The 17,198-nt window shown below is 53.9% G+C and overlaps 5 protein-coding genes across 5 annotated transcripts; 2 read left to right on the top strand and 3 right to left on the bottom strand.

The window, feature by feature from the left end:
- Nucleotides 1-287: 287 nt before the first annotated feature.
- Nucleotides 288-3,977, top strand: N0V89_007635 (uncharacterized protein; the record flags this gene model as incomplete). Its single annotated transcript, XM_056216396.1, has 1 exon — nt 288-3,977. One exon carries the CDS (start codon nt 288-290, stop codon nt 3,975-3,977), a length of 3,690 nt encoding a protein of 1,229 aa, XP_056070643.1.
- A 3,497-nt stretch (nt 3,978-7,474) lies between these two features.
- Nucleotides 7,475-9,080, bottom strand: NUP49 (Nucleoporin nup49/NSP49 (Nuclear pore protein nup49/NSP49); the record flags this gene model as incomplete). Its single annotated transcript, XM_056216395.1, has 3 exons — nt 7,475-8,405; nt 8,458-8,853; nt 9,025-9,080. 3 exons carry the CDS (start codon nt 9,078-9,080, stop codon nt 7,475-7,477), a joined length of 1,383 nt encoding a protein of 460 aa, XP_056070642.1.
- A 138-nt stretch (nt 9,081-9,218) lies between these two features.
- Nucleotides 9,219-10,607, top strand: N0V89_007633 (uncharacterized protein; the record flags this gene model as incomplete). Its single annotated transcript, XM_056216394.1, has 3 exons — nt 9,219-9,361; nt 9,472-9,838; nt 9,894-10,607. 3 exons carry the CDS (start codon nt 9,219-9,221, stop codon nt 10,605-10,607), a joined length of 1,224 nt encoding a protein of 407 aa, XP_056070641.1.
- Nucleotides 10,608-10,857: 250 nt separating this feature from the next.
- On the bottom strand, nt 10,858-12,061 carry ECM4 (S-glutathionyl-(chloro)hydroquinone reductase; the record flags this gene model as incomplete). The annotated part of the gene is made up of 3 exons (XM_056216393.1): nt 10,858-11,269; nt 11,381-11,726; nt 11,794-12,061. The coding sequence occupies 3 exons, from the start codon at nt 12,059-12,061 to the stop codon at nt 10,858-10,860; spliced, it is 1,026 nt and encodes a 341-aa protein (XP_056070640.1).
- Nucleotides 12,062-12,964: 903 nt separating this feature from the next.
- RPO41 (DNA-directed RNA polymerase) lies at nt 12,965-17,008 on the bottom strand (the record flags this gene model as incomplete). The annotated part of the gene is made up of 2 exons (XM_056216392.1): nt 12,965-16,958; nt 17,004-17,008. The coding sequence occupies 2 exons, from the start codon at nt 17,006-17,008 to the stop codon at nt 12,965-12,967; spliced, it is 3,999 nt and encodes a 1,332-aa protein (XP_056070639.1).
- Nucleotides 17,009-17,198: the final 190 nt, after the last annotated feature.

The following is a 17,198-nucleotide window of genomic DNA, read 5'->3' as shown; positions in this document are numbered from 1 at the left end:
TGCCCTCGACGTCCTGTCCTGTCCAGTCCCTCCGAAGCTCCCGCCCGCTTTGTGACGACAACGCCTACGCCGCGCCTCGCCCTCTCAGTCCACACGACGAGCCCGCTCGACTACGACTCGGCCGTCGCCTTGAAGCTTCGCACCCCGGGACCCGCCCGCAGAGCCATCTCGCGCGCTGCGATGGGCTGTCCACGCCCGACACTCCCCCAACTTGCTCGACAAGCCTTCTACTACGGCTTCCTGAACAACTGCTGAGACAAGCCCCAAACTCCTTCTATGGCTGCGGCATGCGCCCGGTAGGAGATATGCTCGGACAATTCTTCAGCGGCCGAAAGGGCGCTCAGGCGCATCCATCACCAACCGCGACGCTCGATTCTGCTACCGAAGAGTCTCACACACGCCACCTGCTCTACCCCGAAACCAGCACCCTCTATCACCCCGATGGCCAGCCATACCCGCTACACGGAGCCGCCCTCTCGCTAGGGACCGCTCATGACGGGCCACTGCCCGAGATTGACCTCGAGTTCCCGCGCGACTGCCGCATCCTTATCGCCCAAGATGAATCCGGGAGCGCCCACAAGACTATTCTGTTCGATTCGAAGCCGGGCCCCTTTCGCGCAGAGTCGCCTACGCAGCCGAGCACGCGCTCACGAGGCTTTGGTGGACTCGGCGGCACAAGCACCGTGGGCCCCTCGTACGGAGGCATGCATGCGCGCCGCGCTTCGCTCGTCACCGAGTCCACCCCACGATCACCCACTGTTGCCGCCTTTGCGCGCTCGCGAACTAGAGGGAACTCTATCTCATCCATGCCCAACATCGACGAGCACGCACAGTCACAGGCAAAGGCACAAGCAAAATCCAAAGAGTCCACCGATCTTGTGAACGCCGCCTTGGAGTGCATGTTCGGGAATACACCCATGAATTACCGGGGGAACTCGAACAAGATACATATTGTACCACTTGAATCTAAAACAGCCGACTCAAATGCTGCTATCCCGCCGATACAAGATGGTACAAATTCACTGGGCCGATCAGAAGGCCTCCGGCGGAGGAGTAATTTGGCCAAATCATTTACTCCCGGGAACATTCCTCCCGAATTGGTTGTTGGCGAGAGCAGCGGCGTAACCGCGAAGGAATCCAGAAGGCGAACCATCTTCATTACGCGCATGTTCTCTGTGACCATCCCCGACGACGAACAAGACACGTCCAACGTGCGCACTCCAACACCACAAAGCTCTGTCGGCACCAGCAACGGCTTTCCATTTCCAAATCTGAATGCCCGAGGGCCTCAGAAGTTACCACCGTTACGGAAAAGCCCTATGTATGCGATCACCATCATCTTACATCTACCGATAGGCGCTCCCTCGTCAACACTACGACCATCGTCGCGGCCGGGCCAGTCTAAGGCGCATCATTTGTCCACCTCTGCGCCCGGGAACGACTCCTTAGGGTCGTCGTTAGATTCTGATCGTAGAGCTGGATGGTCTTGGGTCGATGGCAACTTTGGTGTAGACTCGCTACTCTCTATGTCTCTTAGTAGCGACGTAGACGACCGTGTCGACGTCGTGGGCCAACACTGGGATGTCATCATGAGAACTCTCACCAGTCTTCAATTTGTTGTTCAAGAGAAGATCTTGGCCCACATAAAGGCAGCACAGTCGACCGCTGTTCCTTTGCTTCATCAACCCCGTGTGCAGCCGTCTCGTTCGAGTCTTCGAAATACGACTAGTGCGCCTGCGCGTCGAGTTGTCGCATTGCAGCCGAATGCTCTCATGTTCGACGCGGACATCAAGAAAGCGGTTGATCTAGCGGGCAGTCGCGTCGTCAGTGGCATGCGAATACCTCGAGTCATGACAGGGCAGGGAAAATGGGGTGTATGGCGTGAAGAAGCACGGTGGCTTGGAAGGTGGGCAGGTGGGAAAGAAGAGAACTTCTTCTTTTTCATACTGTTGACTGCTTTTTTGGGAAACCATACTGAGTGGCTCAATGTGCTTGGCCCGAAATTGCATCGCAGGCGCCATCGAGAGCAGCACAAGGTCAATGCAGGTGACAATCTCATCATCCCGAATCGGACTGTCATTGTTTCGCCAGACAAGATGGCTGCACGGCGGCTGATCTTCCTCCTCGCCACCTTCCTTCCACCGAACGCGTTGAGTTCATACGACGTCTCGCCCATGCGACCGAGCACATCCGCCTCTTTGCGCGGATATTCACAATCGCCGCCAATTAATATGCCACCATCTCGAAAACACTCCTTGCGTCGGCAAATCAACCGACGGCCTCGCGGTAAGGACAGCCAGGTCAATATACGCCTCCAGCCTCCCGCTACGGATGATACAGATCTCTCCAACCTCGACTCACCCGATAGGCGTATGGATTCTGGTGTTGCTGATTATCCGGAGATGCCGCGGCATTCTCGCCGTTCTTCTGCTCATTCCATACGCACGAGTTTAGTGATGGCGTCCATGTCTGACACTGCTGCTCTCACAAAATCCACAAGCGCTACCGTGTCTACAGGTGCATCTAACAATGATGCTCCGGTACCTCATTTTGCTCTTCCAAGGACCAAGTCTGGACCGATGCCTGATCAAAGACCTGATCAAAGACCTGAAAGTATGGACAGTTTAGCCTCTGCGAATCTGATGAACACCTTGCAAAGAAGCAGTACAGGTCACGCGAGCAATCCCAGTACCGAGTCTGTCAATAGCAGGTGGAGCGGCTTCATGAGCTTTTGGGGGGGCAGACGTGGCTCTTCCACCGACCAAAGTGAGTACCTGCAGACTACGGATGATGGCCTAGGTGTTGCAGGTTCGGCCTATAGGGGTCCGGAGCGGCCTCGTTCTCAATTGGAACAAATGGTGCAGGAGCTTTCAATGGATGGTGTTTTTGGCGAAGCCGACCCGTTCGATCCATCCACGAACAAAACCATCAACATTGGTGAACACTCTCCAGAGACTTATCCAATTGGTACCAGTGGCATTCCTGCTTCAGCCGCACGTCCGATTCCAGAGCGTCCGAAGACATTCGACACTGCTTTGAAGCTCTCCGTGAATGAGAAAGACGGTGTCATCGACGTAGATATCCCGCTACCCGAGTTTGGCTCTCCACTTCAGTCACCTCTGTTGGGAGGATACGGTTCCGTTCCTAGCCAGCAAGGGTCCAGTTATGGTGAATCTTCGGTCTTATCTATGCCCTATTGCGAACCTGAGCAATCGGTTAACGCTGCCGGATGGTTGAAGCAATTCCATCCGGATTTTGCTATCCAGGCGATCAGACCATACAATGAGCTAGAGCGTGATATCAAGTGGGCTATGAGTGCTGAGCCAAGTCCCATCACTTCGGCTGCTACTCCGACTCTTGAGCAAGGCCCGCTCGAGCGATGGGTTGATGTCTGCTCTGCACTCATCGCAGACACCAGAACGTTTAGCATCAAACGTATCAGCCTGCGACGCCTCATTCGGCTTATTCCCACTCCAACGTACCAAGCGCCTGCTATGACACCTGGTATCTCTGGTATGCCACCGGGACGGTCTCAATATGGCAATCCTTACAACACGGGAGCGGCCGCGCCATTGATGACTGAAGTGCACCTGGCGGAGAAGTTCATTGAAGAACAGATTATGGACTTCGATGCGACTCTTATTGACGCTGTGGATCGTTGTTTGGCACAGTCGGGACAAGGCTCTCGCGCCCAATCCGCTAGCTCTTCGCGTTCAAGTTCCAGGCGAGGAAGACACGACACTCGCAATGTAATGGAAACAGCGCCACACGTCGAAGTCCCGCAAACCGATTGTAAAGCCGTGATCTTCGATGCTCTCGAGATCGTGGTGAAAAATGTTACAGCTGAACGCGATACTAAGCATGCCGCGAATGATGATGCCGTAGCGGAAAGAAAAGACAAAGGCGATGTTGCTAAGACTGCGACCGACTCGTCTTTGAAGGAAGGCATACGACGCTGGCTCACCGAAGTGGAGTGAAAAGGTCTCTCGGGACCGCCCTTTTACTGACTTGTCAGCGGCAGCAGCGTGCTCTCACGTACGCCACGCACGGAAGAAATCAGAGCAGTCCTCAATTTCTCTTTCTCATCCCCGGTGTACTATATGAAGGTTCTTCAACATCTTCGATTTGCTTTATTATCTGTTCATGACCTACCTTTCGGTGGGCGAGCGAGTCGACTTGTTATAACAGGACCTCAGCTCTTTATCTGCACCTACAAGTCATTGCGTTTCAGCGGGCGTTACTTGGGAATCTGTCGCAACACCATACACGGACTCGGGGTCGATATCCATGGGGTGGCTGTTCTGTGCTTGTTGCTAGACTCTTTTCTTTCGTCCCCAGCTTGCATCTTGCGAGCAGGAACAATAATCATAATGAGTCGACAGTAGTCTCGTCATGTTGCCATTGAGCTCTCTTATGTCAAGTTTCCAGTATTTCCAGTGCTCTGCATTCTTTGCAACACAAAGAAACCACAACGCGCTGTGTGTCGAGACAAGAAGGTACCAGGGTGGCGTTACTTCCCGCCCTGGTGCACTGTGAGCCTAGTCTCCCCCCAGCCGCTACGGTGCGCCTCGAACCTCGACCACTACGCCTCCACGTTCACAGCTTTGCATTTCCCATCTTCCCCTCCTGGATAGCTTAGCCGCATCACGAGCATGGGATTAATGATGAGCCACGCGAGGAGCTGGGGGCCGGTGCCCGTCCAACGTACTCTGCGCCTTACAATCTCTTCTTGGAGGTTCCATCCAACGGCGCCAACAGTTCTTCACGTTAGTCACAGCTCCCACTGCCTCATGCAGCACATTTGAGTCTTTACCTAACACGACTACCTGAATGTGGTCGTAGTCACCAGCTCGTGAGTTGATGCTTCTAGGCTCGGACTTCGAACGACACCGTGCCCATACGCGATCACACGTCGAAATTTTCCGGGGCATCCTTCATCAGAGACATTCCCGTATCTAATCAAACGAAGGACCCGCAGCAGCCGAGGAAATCTTTCGGTGGATAAGGTGCGCGCCGACCGTTGTAATGGTTACGTGCTCCCGGGGATTGCCCTGGGCGCTCGGCTCACACTAGGTATCGGACAACGGGCTTAAGCGGCATTTTCAAGCACTTTTGTACGGATGCAAAGGCGATCTCAGTTGGTTTTCAGATGGCAGCCTGAAGTATCAACATGAACGAACACTGACTCGACCGGGTCGATGACATCTGGCCCGACATTCGAACCTCGCCGCGAAACAACTTCAGCATCACACGTTCACTCTTACATGGATCGCCTTTGTGAAATATACAAAGGAACGACCGGCATAGATGCGGATCGAGCTGAGTTTCTACAGAACTGACATTGACAGGCTAATCAGATCTTTAGACTGATGGCTCTTTGGTGGAGCGAGACAATTTTGTCGAGGCTCACACAGTCACCAGAAAACGTCAGCGGTCAAATTTCTCTATTGATTATATGGCCCATCTGATGGAGGTCGCCAAATACTTGCTGGTGTACCTCGCTAGAAATAACCGTCGTGGAAGAGCGAAGGGAAGCCTCGCCCCAGCTTACTACAAGGCGTGTCGCACTCTCATCGTCTTCATCAGCATGCGTCAATATCTTGCAGACCCAAACGAAACGAGATCTACGCATAGAGGGGTGGGTCCTATTTTCCTACATCGTCCTACTAAGCGTAGGGTAACAGCACACGAGCATTCATCATTCAGCGTTCAGCGCAGCGCGCAGGGCGTTAAGCGTACGGACACGGGCTCTACAGATGTAAGATTAGCGGGGATGATACCCTGCTCGGACCTCTCCTGCATCCCCGGTACCGAACCCCTGTCAGCCCTGTGCTTGTCTCGGATCGCGGAAGGGTTCGGGTTCAACGGTCGCGGTCAACTCCATATCGTCGAATATCCGACCGACTTCGCAACAAGCCTAGGCGCATGGTCGAACGCACCGTCCTATTGACATCCATGTCCTGAAGGAATCACCCGCAAAGCTCGCTCGTATGATGCATGTGCATATGCCCACTATGAGCATCCTAATTCTTCGCCTTGCCTGCGACACCGTGCAGTGGACGTCTTGCGGACATGATAAAACCCGGGCATCAAACTACCAACAGGGCTGAGGTGAGACATATGTTTCCGCTCATGCTTCCGTCTTTGCAACCCATACCTGCTCGTACGAGATATCAAGCCTACCTGATATCGACCGAGCTGCCACATGACAGATCATCCTCCTAGTGATCGCTACGATTATGGCTACGTCCGGGACCCGTATCTTCTCTTCCGTGGTACTTATCGAATATTCCTAGCTTTAACGGCTTTGAACGGCTTTGAACGGCTTTTCCGTATCTGTCTGCAATAACTCGCTGTAGGCAATTTCAGGACAAGCTACGTTAAGCGCGATCTGGCATCGGAGTGTCCGGCCTAAACAATATCCTCTACCCATGTTTCACCGCCATTAGCAACTTGCGACCATTATCGAGCATGGGTATTCAAGCCCCCAACTAATCCTTCGACACTGAGTATACGCTACGCGACTCGCCTAGCCCGGTCCTGTCTAACCTCGAATAGATATCCTGCGAATCCACCTTGGGTTGCAATATGTGACTACCTTGTAGCGTGGTGGGTAAACCAAGACCTACGTGCATCATTGACTATTAGTACAAGGTACCCTTTCCTTACAATAGCACGCACTATGACCTACACAATCAAGGATGCAAGGGGTCAGGGGAGTGACCGAAGCGGTAACCCATCGCTAGACCTATACTCATACGAGCCTTAGAAATCACATCGCAACGTGATGCCATATGCACCAATGCCATGTCTCGGGCATTCCCGAGACGAGACGAGTCCAGACCACACCTTGTGTTCACGCATCACACGTAAACGCCGACCCTGACTCAAAGGTTTGGCATACGAAATGCATGCGTACGCTGACATGTACGACGTTGAATGGAGCGCAAGGCGAACCGTCTCCGAGTACGTACACTGCATTACGCAAGTCAGGTGGCTGGCACTTTTTGAAATCCGAAAAGAGCTTCTGTCTTATGGGCTCCAACTATTATCATGTGTGATGTTCATAACGCACAGCCTCGCGATGGACGTAGAAAACCCCGACGTATCGCAGGAACGGGTCGCACAGCAGCACAAGCCACGATCCTGCCGATCCTTCTGCGCCCCAGATCTTCAACCTCACACCATATCGCATATGCTATTCCTGAGAATACGAGTGACAAAGGCAACTGAATCATCCACTGAGTCACTCATTTCGAATTGCGTTCGTTTTGTACATGGGTATCTGTTTCTTCATCGTCCGCTTTTGCCTTGATGCATGCCGTCACGTTCGTTCCCTGCGAGATCTCACGTCTCGCTCCACGCCGGGCATGCAACACCGCCTCAAGCCAGTTCGTTTCGTCTCGAATTGCCAAGAATATACAAGACTTGCACTTCCAACTTCTCCACTTGCCGCCGCTGTCGACCTATGCGCTCAAAGCAAAGCAGCTCCGACGCCACCCAACGTGTGTTTCGTAACCTCATCCCGCACCTTGCCCACTTTCTTCGCCGAATCCACAATGGCGGATTCTATAGCCCTCAGAGCCTCCACGAGCTGCTGCCTGTCATCCAGCGATTTGTTGCGCGCCCCCATAAGCTGTTGCTGCTTCTCGTAAGCACCGGCTTCCATGGTCCTCAGATGCAGTTCAATCTCGCGGATTTGGCCTTGGTATGTCTCCAGGGTCTTGCCTAGGTCGTCTGTGCGACGGTTGAAGTAGCTGATAAGATCTACTGGCTTGGTGGGGTCATCGCTCTCAAGGGAACTCGTCGTAGCAGGTTTCGTTGTGGATGCGGAAAGATTCGAAGGGTTGCCGTAACGGAACTGAGCAGGTAATGCTTGGTTCACAATGGCGCGGAAAGAGAGTTCGGCGTCATTTGCATCGGCATCGACTATAGTCTTCAAGTGCGATATATTGGCTGCGTCGTTTTCCAGACCTAGCGCAACGATGGCGAGTTTCTTCTCTACATATTCGACATCTGGTGCTACCGTCTCCAGGTTCTGAATGTGGCCGGGATAGCTTTCTCGCATCTTGTTGATGGTCTCGATTTTTGCTTGGATGACATCGTCGAGCCCGAAGACTTGTTTCTGAATGTCCGGGTGCAGATCGTTGAGGCGGGTGGTGCCTTTGATCTGACTCAGATCGTTCATCTGGATGACCTGTGAGCCGCCCAGGGTGGAAGACTGGCCGAGGCCGCCGAGAGGGTTGTTCTGTGAAGTCATGCCACCAAACATCCCGCTTGTCTGCTGGGTCTGGGCTTGGTTTTGCTGGGTGTTGCCAAATAACGACGGGTTCGAGGTCTGATTTTGCTGCTGTGCATTGCCGAACAAAGACGAGCTGGTGTTTTGTTGTGCGGTTGACGCGCCACTAAGGGATGCAGTTAGCCTTTGTGTAACTGGCTGCAGCAGCCCTTACTTACAACAATGAAGGTTTCGGCTGATTCTGATTCTGGCCAAGGCCACCAAATGGTCCACCCGATTGGGAAGTCTGAGTCTGAGGGTTGGTGTTGCCTCCCAGGGCGCCCCCAAATAAGCCAGAGCCCTGCTGAGGCTGCGGCTGCGACTGCTGGGTCGAAGCACCGAAGAGCCCCCCGGCAGTGCCCGCGGCCTGCTGGGGCTTGTTCAGATTGCCAAAAAGGCCGGCCGACTGGGGTGGCTGTGAGCCCTGCGCTTGGGATGCACCGCCGAACAGCCCGCCCGTCTGCGGCTGCTGTGACGTCGAGCCGAATAGCCCCCCGGTCTGCTGGGGCTGCGAGGCAGCGGTTGACGAGCCGAAGAGACCGGCACTCTGTTGCCCCTGGCCCGTGGCATTTCCGCTGCAGGTCCGTTAGCATGGTGGACATGGTCATGAGTAATCGGACCCCAAGAGAATCGGCCCCATGGACGGAGGGTACGGTTCCTGTAGGATGCGGCCGAGGCTGCTTAACAGGACATGAATATGGCCGTTATGGAGACCTCATGGCGGTGCGGTGGATATATATACGCACAAGAGACTGCTGCCGGTGTTGATGCTCAGCGAGTTGGAGCGCCCGAAGCCTGCCATTCTGTGTATGCTGGTCTGTATACCGTCCGCCTAGCTTCAAATCGCGTGTTTGTGCAAAAGAGATCCCGATTGACCTCGCCGCTCGTTCCAATTAGGGCTTCGACGGGTGCTGCCTCGCTGTCGTTTGCGGTTGCTGCGATGAGTGCGCCTGGGGCCGAGGTATTCTCCAGCTGGAGCGATGTGGTTGCGCGGCGCGAGTGGGAGGTGAGCTTCGCAAAGGAGCGGCTGGAGAAGATGGAGCCCGTGGACCTGCCGCTGTGCAGGATGGAGAGGGTCAGCGCGTGAGTGCGTCCCCAGCAATGTTTCGGTCGCGAAGGCTAGCTGCATGCCAAGGCTGCCCGCAGAGCCGCGCCGCGTTAAACAGACATGGAAAGGCTAACCGCGCGACAAGGAACAGCGACGAGCGCACCGTGCGCTTTGGCCTCAAGCGCGGCAAGCTATTGTACATCTTCAAGCACCCGACCCACGACGTCGAGCGCGACAAGCACCGCAACGTCATCACCCGCGCCCGCTTCATCAAGCAACGTCTCGAGAGCGCTGGGTACCGCCTGATTCCCTGGGACTTCAAAAAGGGCCAGCCGCCGCGCTTCTGGGACGACGACGCTATGGAGGAGGACGACGATGATCTCTACGGGCCTTCGGAGCCTCAGCAGGCCGAGAGCAAGGACGAAATCAAGAATGAAGACGGCGACTCGAGCGGCGACGAGCCCATGGAGGAGGAGTCTGGCGACGAGGACAACAGCGACGATAGCGATTCGGTACGGCGCGCCAATTCAGCTGACAGCGCGCGCAACCGCGACTAACAAAGCGCAGGACATTGAGATCATTATAGACAAGCCCGCCGTCGCGCCCAAGCCCGCACAGCAACAGCAGCAGCCCCAGGAATCCAAGGCGATCAAGATTGAAGCGCCCCCGCAGGCCTCCACAACACCGTCTCAGGCCGCCCGGACAACAGCACCCCAAGTCCCCACGCAGCCAGGCACTGCATACCCCGCCATCAGGTCTTCTACCATTGATGTCAATGGCGACCCCGTCTACCCACCCGCAGGCAAGCCCATCTCCCAAGTTGTCATGGATGCAGACCTGGCCGAGGAAACCAAGCCCTGGCGGTTGCCCGGCGCCGACCAGTCCGACTTCTTCAACTACGGCTTCGACGAGTTCAGCTGGGAGCAATATCGCCTTAAGCAGCAAGAAATGAGTGATACCATTGCGGACCAGAAAGCTCAGCAGCAACAGATGATGGCTATGATGGGCGGTCTGCCTGGCCCTGGCGGTGCTCCACCGAGTGCGCCAGCGGGCATTCCTGGCATGCCCGGCGAAGCCGAGATGATGCAGATGATGCAGCAAATGGCCGCGCAAGGCATGGATCCCAGCACCATGGATTTCAACCAGATGATGATGCAAATGTCCAATAGCGGAGGTATGGGTGGTTTTGGCGGCCCCGGAGGTCAACAGGGAGGCTTTGGCGGCGGGCATGGAGGTGGCGGCGGTGGAAGAGGGCGTGGAAGAGGACGGGGGAATTGGTAGTTCGAAGATCAGGGAAAGCTTCTTCATTCCTACGATTGGTGATGCAAGGGTGGGTTGATGCATTTACGGCGTTCTTGTACAACACGATACCAAAAGGGCTTGTCTTTGGAAAGGACATGAATTAAATCCGGAACATTCAAGATTCACATCTTTGTATTTTGCAACTGACGATACCGACATTGTGGAGCTATGCCAAGGTATTTCGCATTCGTACTGGCATTGCGATTGTTTCTATCCTTTAAGCAAGAGACTAAATCTTCGAAGCCTTCACAGCAGGTACCTCCTCATCCTTCCCCAAAATATCCGGCAGCGGTCCCACCGGCGTAATCGCAAATTGATTAATCTGGCTATGGCTCTTCGTATAATGCTTTTTGATATGCTCGAATTGCGTCGTCTCACCAAACGCCGGATGGTCCCAGTACAGGTTCCGCATCCACTTGTGCAGGTGCGGGTACCCGCTGCGAATGTCTCTGATGTTGCACTTGAAGTGCTGCACGTAGACAGGGTCGAAGCGGACGATGGTCGTGTAGAGCCGGACATCGGCTTCTGTGATGGTGGGAGATGAGAGAAGGTAAGGAGTGGAGGAGGTGGAGAGGCTTTTCTCGACGCGGTCGAGGGAGGTGAAGAGGGTGGTTACGGCTTTGCTGTAGGCTTCTTCGGTGCTGCTTGATTGTTAGATTTAGGTATAACAAGGAGGTTGAAGAGGGGGATCAAAGATTTGAGAGAGACCTAAGAGCGAGGATTGCAAGTCAAAAGAAAATGGAAGAACATACGTAGCAAAGCCGCTCTTGTAGACACCGTTGTTGATGTCGTTGTACACCCAGTCGTTCATCTCCTCAATATCTTTTTGAAGCTTGGTCGGGAAGAGGTCGACTGACTTGTACTTCTCCTCAAGATGGTCATCGAACGCCGTATAGAACATCCGGATGATCTCGCTACTCTCGTTGCTAACGATCTTGCTCGCTTTCTTGTCGTACAGTGTAGGCACAGTAAAGCGCCCGTTATAGTTCGGGTCCTGCTCGAAGTAGATGTCGCGGATGTGCGTGAAGTCCTTGTGGATTGGATCGGGAGTCGTCAAATCCCCCGCAACCTTCTCGCCCTTTTCAGCGAATCTCCAACCTGTGATGAATGATAAGCACACATCGAATCTTGTTTTCAGAATTCACAAAGATACAATCTAGCTTACCTTTCTCGCCCATGTGCCAGTGCACGCTCGTGATGCCAACAAAGTCCTCGAGCCCCTTCAACTTCCGCACAATCATCGTGCGATGCGCCCACGGACATGCATAGCTCACGTATAGGTGATACCTCCCCTTTTCAGGTGGGAACTCAGCCTCAGGCTTGTTCTCAATCCAGTTCCTGAACACGGACGTCTGCCTCTTGAACTCTCCCGACTTATCGCCGGGTTTCACCCAATCGGTGATGCTGCCTTTCTGCTCGGGAGCCTTATCCATAGCTCTTTGCTTGCCTGAGTAGTTAAAAGCGCGGTATGAAGGTGCGATGGAAAGTCTTTTGGTCAAAGAACTGGGTGAAACTGAAGATGCTCGAATGCGACACCTTAAGAGAAGGGAGGACATATAACACTGCGAGCTGCGAAGAGCAGCTGTGAGGAATATAAAGAGGAGCAATAGCTAGACCATGTTCGGAGCTCCTCACGCTAACGCGAACGACATCTAGACGTCCCGCTTTCGTCATGCCGTCCTCGCTTCCGACTTCCGATACCGATTGACTAAGCTTGACAAACCAACACAACTTCGTGTGGCGACGTTGGCTGCTTACGGGAAACTTAGGTGACGAATGCCCGGGCGTGCGACCGCGAAGACATAATGCTTATGGTGCAGATCAATTGCGGGAATTGCAGGATCGGGTACACAACCTGACGTCTATTAAACAAGCATCGTCATATGCGGGACAATGCTTAGCACCGTGACAAGGGATCAAGTCTAAAATGTCTGATATGTCAGGTGCAGAGTATTATGAAAAAACTAACGAACCACGACACATCGAAGCGGCTTAGTTGGATTGTTTTGATTCTGTTGAGCACCCGCACGTCGAAGCTAATGTACACATTCCTTTCCCTTTTCCTTTTCTATATGAGTGATTATCCTACAACAGCTCTCCGTTGCAATGGTGTGGATATGTCGAAACGTGCTTTAAATACATACATAGTATACATAGTATACACCGGCTCAAGGCGCCCGCCCTCTAAAACACACAGTTAATGCAGAGAAGATATCCCAAAAAAACGCCATGCCAAATGCTGTTCCCGATGCCCGCAAACGCCAAGCCGAATGGATATTGCTCTACCCCACAAACACCACTTCACAAGAAAATCCCATTAGACAGGACTGGTCTCCTCAAGAGAAGAAATATTTCGACTCACGCAGCCTAGAGACATCCCAGTCACCCTTCTTTGGCACCGGTGGGAATGTCAGCGGAAGCCACACAGCGACGCCTTGGGTCTTCAGGATGCGCATCGCGTTCCTCTTCTCCTGGGTGCTCTTTGTGTCCTCGTTTTCGAGTTGTTCCTCCATCTCCTCTTCCGCGGCGGCAAGATCTACTTCTGAGATATCTCTCGGTGGGGTACCAGCAGCCTCGAGCTCCTCCGTGACGTGATCAGCCTCAGCGGTTAGCAGCTTCTCTTTGACTTCGTCGAACTTGCGACCAGCTGTATCCTTGCTGTCGCCCAAGAGAGCAAGGCGATACGATGCAATGGCGCTAGGATCTTGGTTTGCTAGCCATATGCTCGTTGGTGTGACCATCTTCAGGCCCCGTTCCTTATCCTTTGGGTCTTCGCTGTTCAGCAGTTCCTGCCGCTGAGCCTCGAGGACGAGTTCAGTAAAAGAGGCGTCCTTTCTTTCAGTACGGTGTGAACGTCCATCTTCGAGGCCGCTACGCGGCATCGCTCTCCAGGCCATAATCTTCTTTGCGACACTAGAGGAAGACTTAAGATGTGCCTTGTGCATTGATCCCGCGTAGCGCGCCTGGAATTCAGCGGCGAGCCGACCCATGATATCTTCAGAATGCATGCGCACGAAGGCATCGCGCAGGATAACATTCAGGTTGGGGACATCAGCGGCATGGGTCCAGAAACTGTCGTGGACGGCGGCGAAATCGAGACCCATCTCATTGCATTTCAACGCCGACAATATCATGTGAGTAGCGTCGAGAGAATGGATAAAGTTGGGCGGAAAGGCTTGAAGTTGTTTACGTTTGTCGACAGCCGCGTGACCCTGGTGTCGGTGAATGACGATATCCTGCAATTTCGTCTTGATCACATGAGTTCCCGGCTTGCGGTATGGCTGCACTACCGGCATTTTGAGAGGCGTTGTCCAAATGATGGGTGTCTTAAATGCTTCCATATCTTTAACAAGCTTCTTTTCCAGGGTTTTGCTCACACGCTTGGGGTTCTTGTACTTGGCGTCATAGGCTGGCTGGCTTCCCTCAAGGTGTTGTCGAAGCCTCTTGACTTGCTCCGCAGACACGGACGTTGAGATACGTTCGCCGCATTCGCCAAGCCAGTATTGGATTTCTTGGGCTCCATTGAAGATCTTGCCCAGGGCTTGGAATATCTTGCCCGCGACGTATGATGCTGCTTTCCAAACTTCTGTGGTCTCGCTTTCTTTTTGGAATATTTCTCTGAGCTCGTCCTCGACTTGGTTTTTAGCGCCAATGAATGTGACGCCATACACGTTAGTCATGACAGTTCGCTTGACGACCTTCCGAGAGATCTTGTCCTTCAGCAAGATTGCCAATTCATGGCCCTTTGCAGCATCGTCGGCAACCATACTCCGGACAAGGTCGGCAACACCAGTGTAAATATCCTGCGGTCGGTCGGATGGTTCGAGATTGACTTGGCTGGCACCTGCAGCATCGCCACCCAGTGCAGCATAATGCTGAAGTCCGTTACAGGTCCCATCCTGGTGAACGGCAAGATGCGACACGAAACGGGTTGGATCTGGCGATTCTAATGCGTTTTTCAGCTCCATGCAACACGCAAGGCATTGCCAGGGATCTTCTGCCTTAGTCCACCATCTTCTCCCGGTAAGGGGATTTGTTGCAGAGTCGTATATTTCATGGAGATTGTCCATAGCGAACTGTTCCCGGTCGTGCAAGCTGGCTTTATCAAACCCGTAGAGGTTCGCCAGATGGACCTTGAGCCACTGCAGACCCACAAAGCCCAATTCCTTGCCATTCGCGAATCTGAGGAGACATCTTGCAAAGTCGGATCCCATGTGGTTCAATATAGGGGGGATAGGATAAGCTCTACCGCGGAAATCTACGCTGTGAGGGAAGTATAATTTCTTCTCCCTAACGTAGGCACGTGCAGTCTCTAGCTGAAAATTTTGAAAACAGCGTTGTGAGTGGAAACCTGATCGGGCGTTTTCGTACTGGTGGATTGCCCTGTTCCATGCGAGTTTTTCGGCTCTGGATGCGTTTGCCGGAGGTTCCTCGGGTCGTACTAGGCCGTTATTTTCCGCAACCATCGCCCCGATACCTTCTCCGTTATTCCATGCTTGAACCATAACTTCGAACACATCCTTATTGATCTGCCACGGCACCTTCGAAAGGACATCGAGGCCCGTAAGCATCTTTTCCATGTCGCCATTTTCTATAGCCGATTGAGCGTATGCGCGTTGTGAGAGGTCATGGTTCTTCAAACGAACCACGCCCTGTGAACCCGTGTAGTAGCCGCCTTCATCAAAAGCAGTCCAAGGCTTGGGTTCGAAAACCATCGGAAGCTGGACACTGTTAATGGAATGCGTAGGCTCATTCATCAGTTTCTTGATGATTCCCTGATGGGGCACGAGCCATCCCGTTCTCTTGCCGTTGGCATAGCCAACATGGTGGTTGAACGCAGGTTGCGTGCTGGTCAAAGTTTTGCCGGAATTAGGATCTTCAGCTGTCACGGTGACCATGGCTGCTTGCAGAAAAAGCTCAATCAACAAGGCACCGATCCTAGTCTTGATTGCTGTAGGCATCTCCTTTTGCAAAAAAGAGTCCACAGGGTATTCAGCGAGTTTGGTCGTGTGTTCTTCTGGTTTGGCGCCTTGCGGTTGTAACGACAGAGAATCTAGCATTGCTCGACGTGCTTGTTTGCGCTGTTTCTTCCGCTGAGAGAGCAATTTGTCTCTTGCATCCGCGTTCGCCTCGTTCCGAATGTCCTCTGCTAGGCTATGAGAAAGTTGGGAGATTTTCAGCTCGTTCACACTATCGCCCCGACCAATCGCAACGCTCTGGATTATGCGCGAAACTGTGAGTGCTGCCATCTTTTCGGGCTTGCACATCTCGAGGAATGGCCCGTAAACAAGCCTCTCGTCGCTTTGACTCTTTGAAGATGGTGCAGAAAGTACTTCGTGAACACGTGCGTACTCCTTCTTAATGCGTGGGAGAAGAGCAGAATACCATTGCCACATCAGAGCTTGTATCGGTTTGGTCTTGAGCACACCGTGAATACCGAGCTCTTGGAGTTTTTCGTCTTCGATCTTCCACCGGTTGATCGCAGCCTCGGTCGCGTCACGCTCGATTTGCAGCTGGCGCATGTAGGCAAAAGCACGTTCTTTCTCTCCCTGTGAGCCCTCCATCTCGTGTGGGTAGGGAACCCGCGAGCTTTGGTCGAATACGGCGAGTGCGTTTTTGAGTGCGTTGAGACCTTGGCCCTTCTGCGCGACTTCCTTCACGCTGTGTGCAGGATTGGGAAGGATGCCATGGTCGATAAGCGCCTGGGCTCCAAGTGGCGTACTCATATCGTACTGATGCGCAACATCGGCAGGCTGCTCCAGCGCAGGTGGTTCCTGGAAGCGTTCTGGTTGGGCACGGATAAGCGCATCCCATTCGTGGTCGTCAAAGTCTTCCGAGTAGTTGATGGCGTCCATAACGTCCGAGCCGCAACTTGCTTCGGCCATGGCGAGATATTTGCGCAGCGACCGGTGCCTTTCGCTACCCTCGAGCAAAGACATGGACGCTCGCAGAAGTGTGACGAACGTGCCAGCATTGGGTTCGATGGCCTTTCGCACCATGTGTGAATCGTACCACTCCTCGATGGTACCCATTGAATATGCCTCGGGGTTCTGCTGGGCCAGCTCAAACATTGTCTGCAGGTAAGCGTTGTGCGCCTCGACCACCTCACTCGCCGTCGGGCTGTACATGGCCGTGAGGCGCTGGATGATGGCCGTTGCTCTGTCCATGCGGCCCACGCGTAGGCACGCGTGCAAGTTCTGGTACAATTCGATGGGGTCGCCGCCGATACCGAATCGTGAGGGTGTTGTGGGAGGGTCCATAGGCTCACGCAGGACGAGCGGCGTCGTGGGATCCCAGGGCTCTAGTCGTGCCATGCCCGGCGATTGTGCGCTGCGCGAGCTCCAGGGCTGTATGAGGCCGTCAAAGGACATGGACGGCATGTTTGCGTGCTGTACATCGGCTTGCGTGGCGAGGGAGCGCGTCTCGTGCCGTGGCGACAGCGCGCCGTGTCGTGGTCTTCGTGCATCATGGGTGGTCGTCGTCGCAGGCCCGACGCTGGAAGCCCATCGCATCTGCGCCGGACAGAGCCATGGGAGGGTCAATTGTTCGGCCAACTGCGTGGGCGACCTG

This window comes from Didymosphaeria variabile (genome assembly GCF_027946475.1).
Source record: "Didymosphaeria variabile strain IMI 356815 chromosome Unknown scaffold_5, whole genome shotgun sequence".
NCBI classification, from domain to species: Eukaryota; Fungi; Ascomycota; class Dothideomycetes; order Pleosporales; family Didymosphaeriaceae; genus Didymosphaeria; species Didymosphaeria variabile.
This window is presented reverse-complemented; position numbering and strand designations above follow the sequence as displayed.